This window comes from Simochromis diagramma, unplaced genomic scaffold (assembly GCF_900408965.1).
Source record: "Simochromis diagramma unplaced genomic scaffold, fSimDia1.1 OVJJ01000596.1, whole genome shotgun sequence".
Taxonomy (NCBI): domain Eukaryota; kingdom Metazoa; phylum Chordata; class Actinopteri; order Cichliformes; family Cichlidae; genus Simochromis; species Simochromis diagramma.
The window spans coordinates 8529095-8543300 of NW_024387245.1; the positions used below are offsets into that span (position 1 = coordinate 8529095).

The window sequence follows — 14206 nt, forward strand, 5'->3', positions numbered from 1 at the left end:
ATAGTTTGGGTCTTATGGAAACTTTTAGATTGCACTTTGTACATTTCATGGCAAATATTAACATTTTTTAACCCGCAGGTCTTATTCTGTTATTCCTCTAAAAATACTTCAGTACCTAATTTGTATTTTACACCTGCTTGTACAGCAGCTAAACCTTGGTCTCTTTTTGTTTCCCTTCCTGTTAAGCTGCATGTCAAGTTATAATGTAAAGTGTGAGAGTGATTCGTGACAAACCCACAGACAATCACCATTTAACTCATCACTTTCAGCAGCACTGGTTTTAGGTGTTTTGGGAAAACCCAGTGTACTTTGTCTCTCAAACACCAAACAGCAAATAGACAAGTTAGTAAGCCGCAGCTTATGAACGCAACATAAAGTGAAGCCATAATATGTGCAGTCTAAGCATCTCACTTCAATTTATGTCCTTTAGGATAAACTGGGACACAATCAGAGTTCTTCCAAAATGAAGAAATGGTTTAAAGAAAGCAGGAATTTCTCCCACAAAACTACCGTTTGTACATGTAGACACAACGGCCATTTCAACAAGTCCTGGAAACATTTCTCTGAGATTTTGGTCCATAAATGATAGCATCAGGCGGTTGCAGCAGATTTGTCGACTGCACATCAGTGAAGTGAATCCTGCATTTCAAAGGTGCTTGATTTGATTGAGATCTCTTGACTGTGGAGGCCATCTGAGAACAGCGAACTCATTGCCATGTTCAAGAAACCAGTTTGAGAGTTTTGTTTTTAACTGAAAGTGCTTAAAATTATCCAGATAACCATGATAACCATGACCAACGTGTGGTCTCCAGCACACTGAATGTACATATAGGATCAGTGAGTCAGCTTGTTGCTTTCTGCCTTAGGGAACTAGATGTATGTGGGACATTGGCTGCCTCTGGGTCTGGTTGGAAAAACCTCTCACCCTCAAGACCTTTCCACAGTGCTCTCCACTGCCAAATACACACACACACACACACACACACACACACACACACACACACACACACACACACACACACACACACACACACACACACACACACACACACACGATTGCACTGAATTCTATCTAAAGCATCCCCAAGCGCGTGGGTGTGCTTGTGTGTGTGTCCATCTGTGTCAGCCTGACCACACAACGATGCAGTCAGTCGTGTGGCTGGCGTCATTCTGTGGTAAATTAGTAGTCATGTTATAAACAGATGATTTTAGTCTCTGATTACGAGCGCACCAAATGATGGCTTAGCCTAAACACCCCGAGACTCTGCCTAAAAGTTCCCTCTTTGATTACACAGAAGAGTTTTTGACAATAATTATTGTACTAAAGATAGTTGGAGAAAATTATTACTAAAGGGGAAAACTTACACCACTGGATCGCCTCAGAATACAATGGAAAGACTCGTCATGAGGCTGGAGGAGGGTGTTACATCTGCGATTGATGGACAGACATTGAAATAAAAGCCATGTCAGTCAACTGGATTTAGTCCATTAACACAATATAATATCTGAATCATAACATGCTTGAGATGTGATAGCTTCATAATAATTTCATTGCAGAAACCCTTTTATCTTCTGTTTGACTGTCAAAAACACACTTGATCTGGACCAGTTCTTAAACACGCAATAATACAGTACATATAATATATTCTAGTATACACACAATATCTGTGAAATGGGGCATTTGCTTGCCGAGTTAGAATTTTCAGCACGATTTATGGACTGTTGGTTGTAGATGTATTAGTACTTTTACTTTTTATTGAAGGATCTGACTGCTTAAACAGTGTAGCTAAGTCTTTCTCAATTTTCCTTCTCTTTCTCCCTCCGGATGTAGCCGTTCCATCTGCATACAGCCAGGAAGTGAAGTGAAGTGAAGAGAAGATAATGCTCCTATCTTCCATACCATGCAGCACTTAGAATAACAGACCGTCCACTTTAGCTTTTGTTTCTTTTCTAGCTTGTCCACCAGTACAATTCACTGCTGCATACATCACAGGGAAAAGAGTGGAGAGTGAACTACAACCTCCTCTCTATCATAAACGTGCACATGCACAATTTTCTCTCTGCGGCCAGATTAAACCATATCATTTCAGGAAAACCAACTGAGCTGGGTGTTGTCTCTTCTAGTTAAAAAAAAACATGCCACACAGCTGGTTAGAGAGGTGGGTGGAGAAATAGGTTAACAGAAACTCTGACTATTTGTGTTAGTCAGATAGAATTAAGTAGGACAAGGCTTCTCCTAAATCTGCATGTATGTGTATGTGTGTGTCTGTGTGTTTGGTTATCCACACCCACTCCTGCAGGTTTGGCAAAAAACAACAACAAAAAAACATAAAATTTTGATAATAAATAAAAGAGTGAAAGCAAAAGCAGACATGAAAGAGGCTGCGACATTAGGCAGGCCAGGACTCTCATGCTGACCTCTAACACTGACCTTTAACTTGTTCAGCAGATGATCCACAACACTGCACTAGAGGAATGTAAGCCATGTTGTTCCCGTGACAGACAGATCCTTAAAGTAATCCCAGTGAATTTAGGATAACCTTAAGGATAACTATTTAAGGATAAAATTGTCCTAAATCGTCTAGAAAGTCTCAATTTTCATGCCAGCTAATGTACTGTCCACAAAGGATGCAGGTAATTGTAAAAACATGTCTTTTTGTCAAAGCTTCATTCTTGTTTGCTGACAGAATAAAGGAAAACAGGATTAGTAGACTGCACACTGAAGTTTCCTTAAATACTTTTTTAACCACAAGTTTCATTTTCAGTCCCTTTCAGGTATTTTTAAACATCAATAAGAGCCAGTTACTGGATACAGTTGTTATAATTAACTTTGACTTATCTTTAGTCACTGCTGGTTAGCAGGTAGTGTTAATGATATGTAATGAAATTAACTATTTTATAAGTTGAATATTATCTCAATCTGAATCTGTGGTTTGTTTTAAACAACCACTGAAAATGTATTTCTATAGGTTAGCTTTCCTTAACCTTTTGTTCATTATCTGTCGCCTCATAATTTTACAGTTACTCACAAAACAAGAAGTCAAAACACTAACAACTGCAATTAATGGCATTTAACAGTGAGATGCACTGTCTTGGTTGCCTGGTGGCCATCTCTCTGGCAGGATGATATGTTTATACTAGTCTCAGTGTCTCTTTTCCATTGCCCTGTCTGCCAAGCTCAACAGTTGATCAGCTCTCAGTGCAACACAAACACAACATGACTTAGCTACTAAGGTCAGTGCGGCCAAATGGGAATGTAAATGATATTTGGGGAAAATTAGAAATAAGATGTTCAAGCACTCTGATTTAAGGAAAGGCCTTTAAAAAACTAAGTCAAACAATCTTAAAGTCCGAGTTATCTCCACACTTTTTTTAGAGCTAGAACTTTTTTAGAGTAGTCAAATATAACTACATTAATTCTTGTGTTTGTCAAGGCACTGTCCTATCTGAAGCAAATCTAGTGGCCAAATTTATCATTAATAACAAAGATTTCCTGGAACTCTAGTAACAGCAATTCATTGTCACAACCATCACGCTTTGAGGGATGCATGCCATAATCCAGTAATCAATGTTCCCTTTCACTTCAGCAACCAGCTTTTATCAGACCAAAGATGACCTCAAACAACTTTAACTACGCTGTTTTTGTGTCAGTGTGTGCGAGGATGCGCTGTGGGAAAATCACCAATCTTTTACACCTAGTGAAAAGATATGGCCCTCGGTGTTAAAATCACAGCCAAGTCCCAACAGAAGCACTCGAAAGCTGGCAGTCAAGGGCACTCTGAATTCATTTCCGCACTTCCTCAGCTCAGTCTTGATTGACACAAACATGTTTATGATAAGCCCTTGATTGCAATCCTGCCTTAAAAAAAGAAAAAAAAACATGCTCTAATATTTCTCAATATAATAAAAACAGAGCCGTGTAATCAGCTTCATTTCAAGTTACATCTTTTAAGAGTAACTTAATTTCCTTTTTCCATACACTCTAATTCCCCGTGCTGCTTCAGACAGACACTTAGATTAATCAAGCCTGACTTGAGCGGTCGTCGTGCTGAGGGGGAAAGCTCCTCTTGACTCTGCTCGTGTTTGAGGATAATTGGTACTGATTACCACCTCTTACTGTGTGTGCTCACTGCTCACCGAAGAGGAATGGCTTAAACACAAATATGTGCATATTACACAAAGCGTGTTTGCGAGCCAAGAGGCGTGCATGCAGATACGCCGAGTTTCACCCATTATCTCCCACAGTACATACCTGCAAGCAGAGGAAGTTTGTTTATTTGAGCCATTTTTGCCTCTTAAAGACATTCCAGAGGGGTTTTCCCACGCTGTGGGTAGTGCTGGTAGCTGTTAAGGCTGGAGTTTGATGGGCTTAGGGCCTTAGACCTTTCGGACTGTGTGTTGTCGAACTGCTGAAAATATCTTTTCTATCTGCTGTGAGACATAACGCACATTCCTCTGAGATATGTCCAGACATGTTATTAAAGACCATGCCGGGACGGACACACGTACTCACACACTCTCTCACAGATTAAGTTGTTTAGAAAGGAAATGGGTTTTGTGTGAGTGAGTGTGTGAGAGAAAGGATATTTGGATGAGAGGATTTAATGGTGCACTGTTACCACTGTATTTTTATTGTTGTGTCTAAACTCAACATGCTGCCGCTCGATACAAAGGCTAAAAGAGTGGCGGCAGATTTACAAAGAGGGCAGCAACATGCGTTAAAAAAGGGGGCTGGATAATCTGGCTATCATTAGAGACGCCATTTAAACCAAAATCACAAGCGTGGAGCTCTGCCCTGAACTGTGTGGCTGCAAAATAGATGTTATCAATGTGGCTCCTGTTGCCAGACGAGTAGTGACGGAAGACAACGGTTTGCTCTGTGTGTTGATGCGTAACACAGACACATGCACAGGCACCGTTCGGCCCTCTGCAGCATCACCAATGCTCCCACTGTCAGCTTATATCAGAAGTGTTTTTTCTGAGGGGTGGGGGGGCTGAAACCAGACACCCCAGACATTGGAGTGCCAAAGAAGCAGAGCAGGAGAAGAAGGACCCATCCCCTCCCTTTCTTTCTCAGCACCAGCTGCCAGAGAGGGGCAGCTCTGTGCCCTGGGAAACTGATTTATACCCTGCAGGTGTCTGGCATATTCACGTGCATGCATGCATGCAAGTCCATGCACGTGTAATGTCAGCGCAAACTTCTTCAGTGTATTTAGCATCGAGTTTAGACTGTGGAGTGAAAAACACTGAGATGAATGCATCACACTTTGAGCCCAGCCAATTAATTCTGCACTGTAAAAGAGCCTCTTTCTGTGCCGTAACGGCATTTTGATTTAGTATGTGCCCGGTGACTCTTTACAGAGCACGTGATAAATTTTGTTAGAGGCCACACAGCAGTAGACATCTATGGCCCTATTTCAAAATAAAGGACTTTATTATATTTTCTCATAAAAAGATATAAATATACAGTCCACAGCCACAGAGTTTATGATTGTAGTAACAGTAACAATTGACTCTGAAGTCTATAAATGACAACTGCAGACACTTATTTTTAGAGTGCAGAGGCATCTGCTTATCCAAGCACAGTACCAGCATAATTTCAAGGTAAAACCTGAAATTGTTTAAAAAAATAAAAACAAAATAGGCTTCTTAACACAGTATGTTAAGACGTGTGGCCACAAAGACTCCTCTGTAGGGCTGAGACAACCAAGAAAACAGAGCCTTGATAATCATCTAGGTCTGGGATGTCTGAGCCACACACAACCCATTTTGATCTTAAGTGGACTGGACTGGTGAAACTGTGCTTTCTGTAAGTGAAAGCATATTAATTTAATTAACTGCACATCTAGCCCCAGAGATGTCTAAATATAAGAAAAATGTGCCCAAAATGTGCCATTCTAATAAGAGATGCAGAATAGATGCATGTACAGACTATTACATTCCAAGAGTATACCCAACCATCAAGTGTTTGATGAAAAAATCAAACCCCTTGAAATACTCGATTTGAAAAAAGCACAATCTCCTGTGCATCAGTTGCTCATTTCAGTTCCAAAAATGTTGCAATCATCAGTAAAACTTTCACACATCAGCAAGTCATACTATTGCTCTAGGTGACGTGTCCCTTTTATATTTTTATGACCCACTTTCCAACATTCAGTAATGGACTAATGTGTTCACAGACGGAAAATATTGGCGCGCGAGCCTGCCGTCGGCTCTGGCCTGTTATTGATGTGAAAATGCCAGGAAGTGTTTTAAAGTGCCACAAAAGCATTTCAGTCAGACAGCTCACATTTGAAATAATCGATTTGTTACAGCAACACCACGTGGGTTTGGGTTTAGCGCTCGGAACCTCTATACATACTGAAATTTGCAGTGATGAGTAAAGATTCCCCTGGAGCCTACAGGTGGATGTTGGAGAGGATTGCAGGGATGTCTGGGAAGTTAGCGTGCATGAATAGTTTACACTGCATACATTCCTTTATTGTCCAAAACTGCAGCAATAGGATGCAGCCAGAACGAACTAAAACAGAGAATGTTTTGCCAGCATGTCTGTGAGGTTCACAGGATGCACAGATTGCATGCTGTGGGTCTGCTGATATGCATGTGTGGATAGATGCACACAAACTTTTCTCTGGAAGGCAGATTATGATCAAATTCAGATAACACCTGTAAGCGATGAGGCAGTTTTTGCACTTCTGTAAATATACAAGAAAGATTTTATTAATTTTATTATTTTCTTGGGTTTTGGGGCTTTTTTTTTCTTTTTGTAGCTCCCTTCTGGTCTCTATCAATCTCTGTTCCTGCATAACCCCCCATCTCACGCCACACCACCACCGAGCCCTACTCTTGTTTCATGTTCCCAGACTGATAGGCTCGATAAAGGGAATACTATTAGAAGAGATAGTGGGAAAAAGGATGGGATGATAAGAAAGAACGGCGGTGGAGTGTGTAGCGGGGTATTGAGGGTGGTCAGGTCACTTGCAGTGTGCTGAATCAGCTCTTACCAGAAAGATCTATTCCAGAGTTTCCCCAGGGAGCAGTTATGTTCTCATGGCTGCACTCTTTATATAACGGCAATATTCATAGGACTGTACAGCACTTAGTGACAGGGATCACATTACTAGAATGGTACAGAGGCTCCACATAACTGCACACATGTCCAACAATGAATCTAAACTTTAAAAACAAAGCTAATTTGATTAGAAATGTAAACAGGTGTTGTTTTTAGCTGTGTCACCATGTGGTGTTTTTTTCTATCTGTCCAAAGAGGATATACATGAAGTCAAATAGACTTAAATAAAAGTCTTTCCACATCTGTCAAAACAGTACTGTTTGTCTTCGATTCGCTCTTCCTCACACTACTTCCCACATTCAGCCGACTCAGTACATCTAAACAATAGAGAGAAGCATAGAGTAGGTCAAGGCTGTCAACTGTGTCACTTAAAAAGCAGCTGAGCGGACCAGACCTGCCAGAAACTTAGACGTATGCTTCTAATTGGCTGTCAGGAAGGAAGTGGATGAATACCAGGAAGTGAGGTTCATTGAAAAGACCCAATATGGCCTTGCTTGCTAGCTGTGCGAACCATGAAAAATTTCCTGAGTTTGCTCAAGTCTGGGTGCTGTTGCTTAGCAACACTGATTAAGTGTAATCACAGAGGGACTTTTATCTGTTTATCTATTTTATCTGTTTGTGACAGTAAAGTGTGTCCTGCCCTTCGGAGAGGTCACCCCAGATAATCCGAGTGTATCTGAGCATCGCCGAACCAATTAACTATTCGGCTCTGGCATTTCTAGTCTGAGTCAGTGAGTCAGTTTATTGGAGAAAATCTTTCACGTTGGAGTGCTGGAAGGAGTCCAGAGGTGCTCAAGGTAACAGCCTTCAAGGTGGTAGTAAGCAAATTTAAAATAGGTTCCCGCGTGGCTCCTCAGCATATTCATCATTCGGTTGTATATACAGTTTCAGTTTTGGTTTTTCACAGTTGATTTTTAACTTCATAACTGTATCTTTTAAAAAGGCTTTTAGGGTAAGTATGCATAACCTCTGCTTGGCCACTATATGTGTTAGTGTTTATATAATCCATTCATTACTATTGTATTTTTTACTTTGGAAAAATTAAAATAGGGACAACAACATTAAAATTCTTTAATCTTACTGCAGCTCCATAAACAACTCTTTATTGTGATCGAAAAATCCAAAATGTAACTAGCTGGAGGGGTTATGCTTGCTAGCCAGTGGCTCACTTATACTAGTAGAGTAAAAATAGGAAGGCAACCTTCTTGTGGCTAGAAAATGTGGTGATCGCAGTGAATTTTTATTTATTTATTTTGCAGTCACAAAAAGTAGAAAAGTCGATCGCAGAGCGCCTATGTCATTCTAGAGTCAAATCATCATCCTGCAGCAACTATGTCACTCTTTATAGAGGAATTTGTGAACTGTTTCAAATCTCGGAGGTTCTGAATGAAAGTGATCCCAATTAATCATTTTAGTACCACATCCATCCATCCATCCATTTTCTTCCGCTTATCCGGGGCCGGGTCGCAGGGGCAGCAGCCCAAGCAGAGAAGCCCAGACCTCCCTCTCCCCAGCCACCTCCTCCAGTTTATCCGGGGGAACACCAAGGCGTTCCCAGGCCAGCCGAGAGATATAATCTCTCCAGCGTGTCCTGGGTCTGCCCCGTGGCCTCCTCCCGGTGGGACATGCCCGGAAATCCTCACCCAGGAGGCGCCCAGGAGGCATCCTTGTCAGATGCGCAAACCACCTCAACTGGCTCCTTTCGATGTGGAGGAGCAGCGGCTCTACTCTGAGCCCCTCCCAAATGGCCGAACTCCTCACCCTGTCTCTAAGGGAGAGGCCAGCCACCCTTCGGAGGAAACCCATTTCCGCCGCTTGTATTCACAATCTCGTTCTTTCGGTCACTACCCACAGCTCGTGACCATAGGTGAGGGTAGGGGCGTAGATCGAACGGTAAATTGAGAGCTTCGCTTTTACGCTCAGCTCTTTCTTCACCACAACAGACCGGTACAGCGTCCGCATCGCTGCAGCCGCGGCACCAATCCGTCTGTCAATCTCCCGCTCCCTTCTCCCATCACTCGTAAACAAGACCGCGAGATACTTAAACTCCTACCACAAACATATTGCATGTAATTGCCAACTCGACTCCATTCGATTGCAGACTGACAGCAGATAGCGGCCTGACTCCATCTTATTGCCATTTTATTGCAGTCATGATGCACCAAAGTCACTTTGAAGATGGGGACTGACTGCAGGGTCTTCATCCTCAAAGGAACCAAAGGCAATGAGATTGCAAGTTCATTGCCCACATCGGCAATAATTTTAGTCATGTGGCAGTCTCCAACTGCTGTTTTCCCTAATAGGACTCTGGTATAATGTTTGTTAACTATTTCTCCATTCACAGAGGTATTATAGAAATAGAGAGATCAGGTTTTGTGCAGATTTGCAGCTCCCAAAAAATATCAATAGACCAATCCACTGTTAAAGTTGGTGCACAGAGCATATGAAGTCAGTGCAGATAAGTGCACTGACTGCTTCTGCCCCTGTTGGTGATGTTTTCATTATCCATTTATCAAAAACACAATTATTTAGACTGTCTGTTTCTCCACAGCACATTCCACACGATCAGCACGCTACCTTCTTTTATTCCCCACTCGGTCTTTATCTGCAGACTTTCCTCTCGATCTCCTATTCTGTCTGCTCTTTCTCTCCATCTCCTTGAACATTCCTCACTCACTTCTCTGCCTCTGTCTGTGCTTGAATGGAAACAACAGGTAAGCCTCTCTCCTTCAAAATTTGCTGGCTTTGCAAGGTCAAAGACAGGAGGGAGCGGGCTGTGTTGTTATTTCAGATGCAATAAATAATTTAGTCTACACATGAAATCTGATCATTTTGTATTTCTGTATCAATTTCTCTTGGGTCGATGCAGAAGTGAAGCAACAAAAAAACATGCAGGGAATAAAAAACAATCAACAAATCTAAAAAGAAAAAAAAATAGCCAAATCATTTTCACTTGATGAGATTGGTAACATGAGTATGTTTTTCCATATTCTGATGTTGAATCTCAGTAGTGTCAAAGCACTCTGTAACACCAAGCACATCTTCATCTTCTTTCAGCTCTATGCCATCTAAAAGATGTTTTCTTATCTAGCAACACCTTAAAGCAACACAACAACATGCGGCAGTAGGACTTCCTGTTTCTTTGTTGACAACACAGACAGCACGCACAGACGTATGTAAGCACTTTGTGCCACAGGACAGAAAGAGGCAGCTAACAAAACCACAGAGGTTATTAATCAAACCACTGATATGAGGAGACAGATGGCAGGATGTGTGTGTGTCTAAGACAGCTGTGGCTGTCATACTGGTTTGACGTAAACTTTTACCAGGTGTTGCCTCCTGGGCTTTGCTGAGGACGGCTCAGTGGGCGCTGCATTTTTCTGCGCATGTTTGTGTAGATGTGCGCTTGTCTCAGGGGAAACCATTCCTTTCATGAGTGCGTGTATGGGGTTTTTTTCACTCGGGTTTCAGTGGTAGTTTACTGCACAAGTATACGTGTCAAGTCATGCCTTCATCCAGGAGAGTGTTAGCTGTAAATCTCATGCTGTGCCTTAAAGTCGCTGGTATGAAAGACAAAAGTGATTTTCCTCACGTGTGCATTCTTCTCCTGTCAAAGCCCAGCCAACACCTAGATGAAATAAGGTAAAAATATCTTTTAGTTATTGCACAGTGGTTCACAAAGTTACAATTAGAAGAGAGGTAGATAAGCTCACTGCTATATATTCAACATTCAAAGAATACCAACCAAGCAAAGGGCTGAAAGCCACCTCATTACACTATCAAGTGCAATCCACGTTATTCTTTTACCATTTACCATGCAATTTACCACAATTTGAAATCATTCATACATATTGAAACCAATCATATGGCCACTATGAATGCTGGTGGGTGCAGTGTGGAACACTGGGAAGAACTACAACCATGAGCATGCTTGTAGTTCTTCTTATCTTGCTTGGCCTTCTTCTTCTTCTTACGTGCACAACATAACTTCAAGACAGTATATCCACTCAGCCAAAATAAATAAAAGTTCACCATTTTTATATATTGATCCAGTGCTAATTACACCTACTAATGTGAACTTAGATGTGCATCTGTTAAACTGATGGGTAGAATGAAGCACTATTAAGTGGTACCATTAAGATCCCAATATATTTTTATACCAACCACTTGGGTGGCCTCAGAATCTCATCTCTGCTTTTCACGGATGATGTGGTTCTGTTGGCTTCATCAAGTGATGGCCTCCAGTTTACTTTGGAACAGTTTGCAGCTGAGTGGGAAGCGGTGGGAATGAGAATCAGCACCTCCAAATCTGAGGCCATGGTCCTCAGCCGGAAAAGGATGGCATGCCGACTCCAGGTCAGGGATGAGTTCTTGCCCCAAGCGGAGGAGTTTAAGTATCTCGGGGTCTTGCTCATGACTGACGGGAGATCGACAGACAGATTGGTGCTGCAGCTGCAGGATGCTGTACCGGTCTGTTGTGGTGAAGAGAGAGATGAGTGTGAAAGCGAAGCTCTCAATTTACCGGTCGATCTACGTCCCTACACTCACCTATGGTCACGAACTGTAGGTAGTGACCGAAAGAACAAGATTGCAAATACAAGCTGCAGAAATGGGGCTTCCTCCGAAGGGTGGCTGGCCTCTCCCTTAGAGATAGGGTGAGAAGTTCGGCCATCCAGGAGGGGCTCAGAGTAGAGCCGCTGCTCCTCCACATCGAAAGGAGCCAGTTGAGCTTGTTCGGGCATCTGACAAGGATGCCTCCTGAGCGCCTCCTGGGTGAGGTTTTCACCCAGTAGGCCAAATTTGGCCCGTAGCCTAATTACATTTGGCCCGCGAAGCCATACCAAATTACTATTAGAGCTGGCCTACTGGTATTATACAGCTAATATATATATATTGGTTTAGTATTAAGCTTTGCTTGTTCCATATTCAGTTTTCCAGCAAAACTTATTTGAGTCCATAAGAAAAGATTCATTCTTATATCTGGGGAAAGATTTTTTTTTTTTCAATAAATATTAATGTCAGCCCGCAACTTTGTTCCAGTTTTGAATTTTGGCCCACTGTGTATTTGAGTTTGACACCCCTGAGTTAAAGGGAGCAATTTGGGAAACCACTACAAGGTAGAGGCTTTCCTCGGAGAAGGGGGCTTTGGTATTGTAGCCAAATGCCGTGATACCAAAACCAACCAAGCTGTGGCTATTAAGGTGAACAAGAGCCGCACTGATATTCTGCAACAGGCAAAACTGGAAATTTTCATCCTGGAGCAGCTGAGAAGGTTGGATCTACATCTACACATAAAACTGACGCGTCTCGATGACCTCGAACAAGTAATGATGTTTAGAAGAGGACCTGAAAATGGCCAACGTTTGTTTGTAAGCTTAATTAAACAGATGTTGGCCTTGGATGCAAACCAGCGCATAACACCGTCGGAGGTTCTCCGGCATCCCTTTTTCAACCCTAAGAGTTCCCCTTGCATTGACATGAGTGCTGAAAGACCACAAAACCCTGTGGTCTTTCAGCACCCTTCAAACTTGAAATGCAAGAGATCAGAGAAAATCAACTGCAGTTTTCAAAACTCGGTTTGAATTTTCTAGCATTTGGGAAACCACTACATGGTAGAGGCTTTCCTCGGAGAAGGGGGCTTTGGTATTGTAGCCAAATGCCGTGATACCAAAACCAACCAAGCTGTGGCTATTAAGGTGAACAAGAGCCGCACTGATATTCTGCAACAGGCAAAAAAGGAAATTTTCATCCTGGAGCAGCTGCGAAGGTTGGATCCAGATGCCACCAACATTGTTCAATGGAACGGCTTTTTCCTTGAAAGAGAGCGGGTTTGCCTGAAATTTGAACTCCTAGATCAATGCCTGTGGGACTACATACGGGACCCGAATAACCGGCGTCTCCCCATAAGCGAAGTCAGGCCAATTTTAGGTCAACTCACAAATAATAATAATAATAATAATGGATTGGATTTATATAGCGCTTTTCAAGGCACCCAAAGCGCTTTACAATGCCACTATTTATTCACACACTGGTGGAGGCAAGCTACAGTTGAAGCCACAGCTGCCCTGGGGCAGACTGACAGAAGCGAGGCTGCCATATTGCGCCATCGGCCCCTTTGGCCATCACCAGTGGGCAATAGGGTAAAGTGTCTTGCCCAAGGACACAACGACCAGGACAGAGAGCCCGGGGATCAAACCGGCGACCTTCCGGTTACAGATGCGCTTCCCAACCCCCCTGAGCCACAGTCGCCCAAATGCTCTGTCCCACCTGGGTTCTTTGGGAATAGTGCACGCTGACCTCAAACCTGGAAACATCATGGTTGTAAATCGCTATGAGTCTCCAGTCAAAGTCAGACTTATAGACTTTGGCCTCGCATGTCCTGCGTCTGCAGTGATGCCTGGTGACCGTGTGGGGACAGTTGGTTATAGTGCACCTGAGGTTATGCTTGGCCTTCCTCATAACGAAGCATGTGACATGTGGTCTCTGGGGCTGGTGGCTGTTGAGCTTGTTACAGGGGTGCCACTCTACCCTGGAAAAAAATATTATGATGTTTTGAAATTCATCATAGAGACTCAGGGTCAGCCACCAGATCATGATCAGCGTGTACACTGAAGACTATTTCACAAAAGACAACGACAACCAACAACGCTGGACATTTAAGACCGCCCAACAATTTAAATACGAGACAGGATATGAATCTTTGGAGACAAGATACATAAAACTTAAACGTCTGGATGACCTCGAACAAATAATGATGTTTAGACGAGGACCAGAAGATGGCCAACGCTTATTTGTCAGCCTAATTAAAGAGATGTTGGCCTTGGATGCATACCAGTGGATAACACCCTCTCAGGTTCTACGGCATCCCTTTTTCAACCCTGGCCTCTCCATCAGGTTCCCAAGTATCAACACTGAAAAACCATACAGAGTCAATCTCCAGCATGGCATCTTCCACCCTGGACAAAAGTGATAAAAACACAAACTGGGGTTGGAAAAGGATATTAACAGCAAATTACACTGGAAATATTAATTAAGCTGCTCCAATAATTATCACTTTGGCTTTTTTTTTTTTCACTCCCCCCACCCCAACCAGTCGCGGCAGATGACTGTCCCTTCCTGAGCCTGGTTCTGTCG

At 42.6% G+C, this 14206-nt stretch overlaps 1 protein-coding gene across 1 annotated transcript; it reads left to right on the top strand.

The window, feature by feature from the left end:
* The first annotated feature begins 12681 nt into the window (after positions 1-12681).
* On the top strand, positions 12682-13792 carry LOC120714072 (homeodomain-interacting protein kinase 1-like). The gene is made up of 2 exons (XM_040000105.1): positions 12682-13012; positions 13326-13792. The coding sequence occupies exons 1-2, from the start codon at positions 12682-12684 to the stop codon at positions 13682-13684; spliced, it is 690 nt and encodes a 229-aa protein (XP_039856039.1). The 3' UTR covers positions 13685-13792.
* Positions 13793-14206: the final 414 nt, after the last annotated feature.

What these genes read in the sequence shown, in the direction of transcription:
- LOC120714072 (XM_040000105.1), top strand. Translation starts at nt 12,682, where the DNA reads ATGGTAGAGGCTTTCCTCGGAGAAGGGGGCTTTGGTATTGTAGCCAAA. An exon ending in AATTTTAGGTCAACTCACAA is followed by an intron (nt 13,013 to 13,325) that starts ATAATAATAATA and finishes ACAGTCGCCCAA; the next exon opens with ATGCTCTGTCCCACCTGGGT.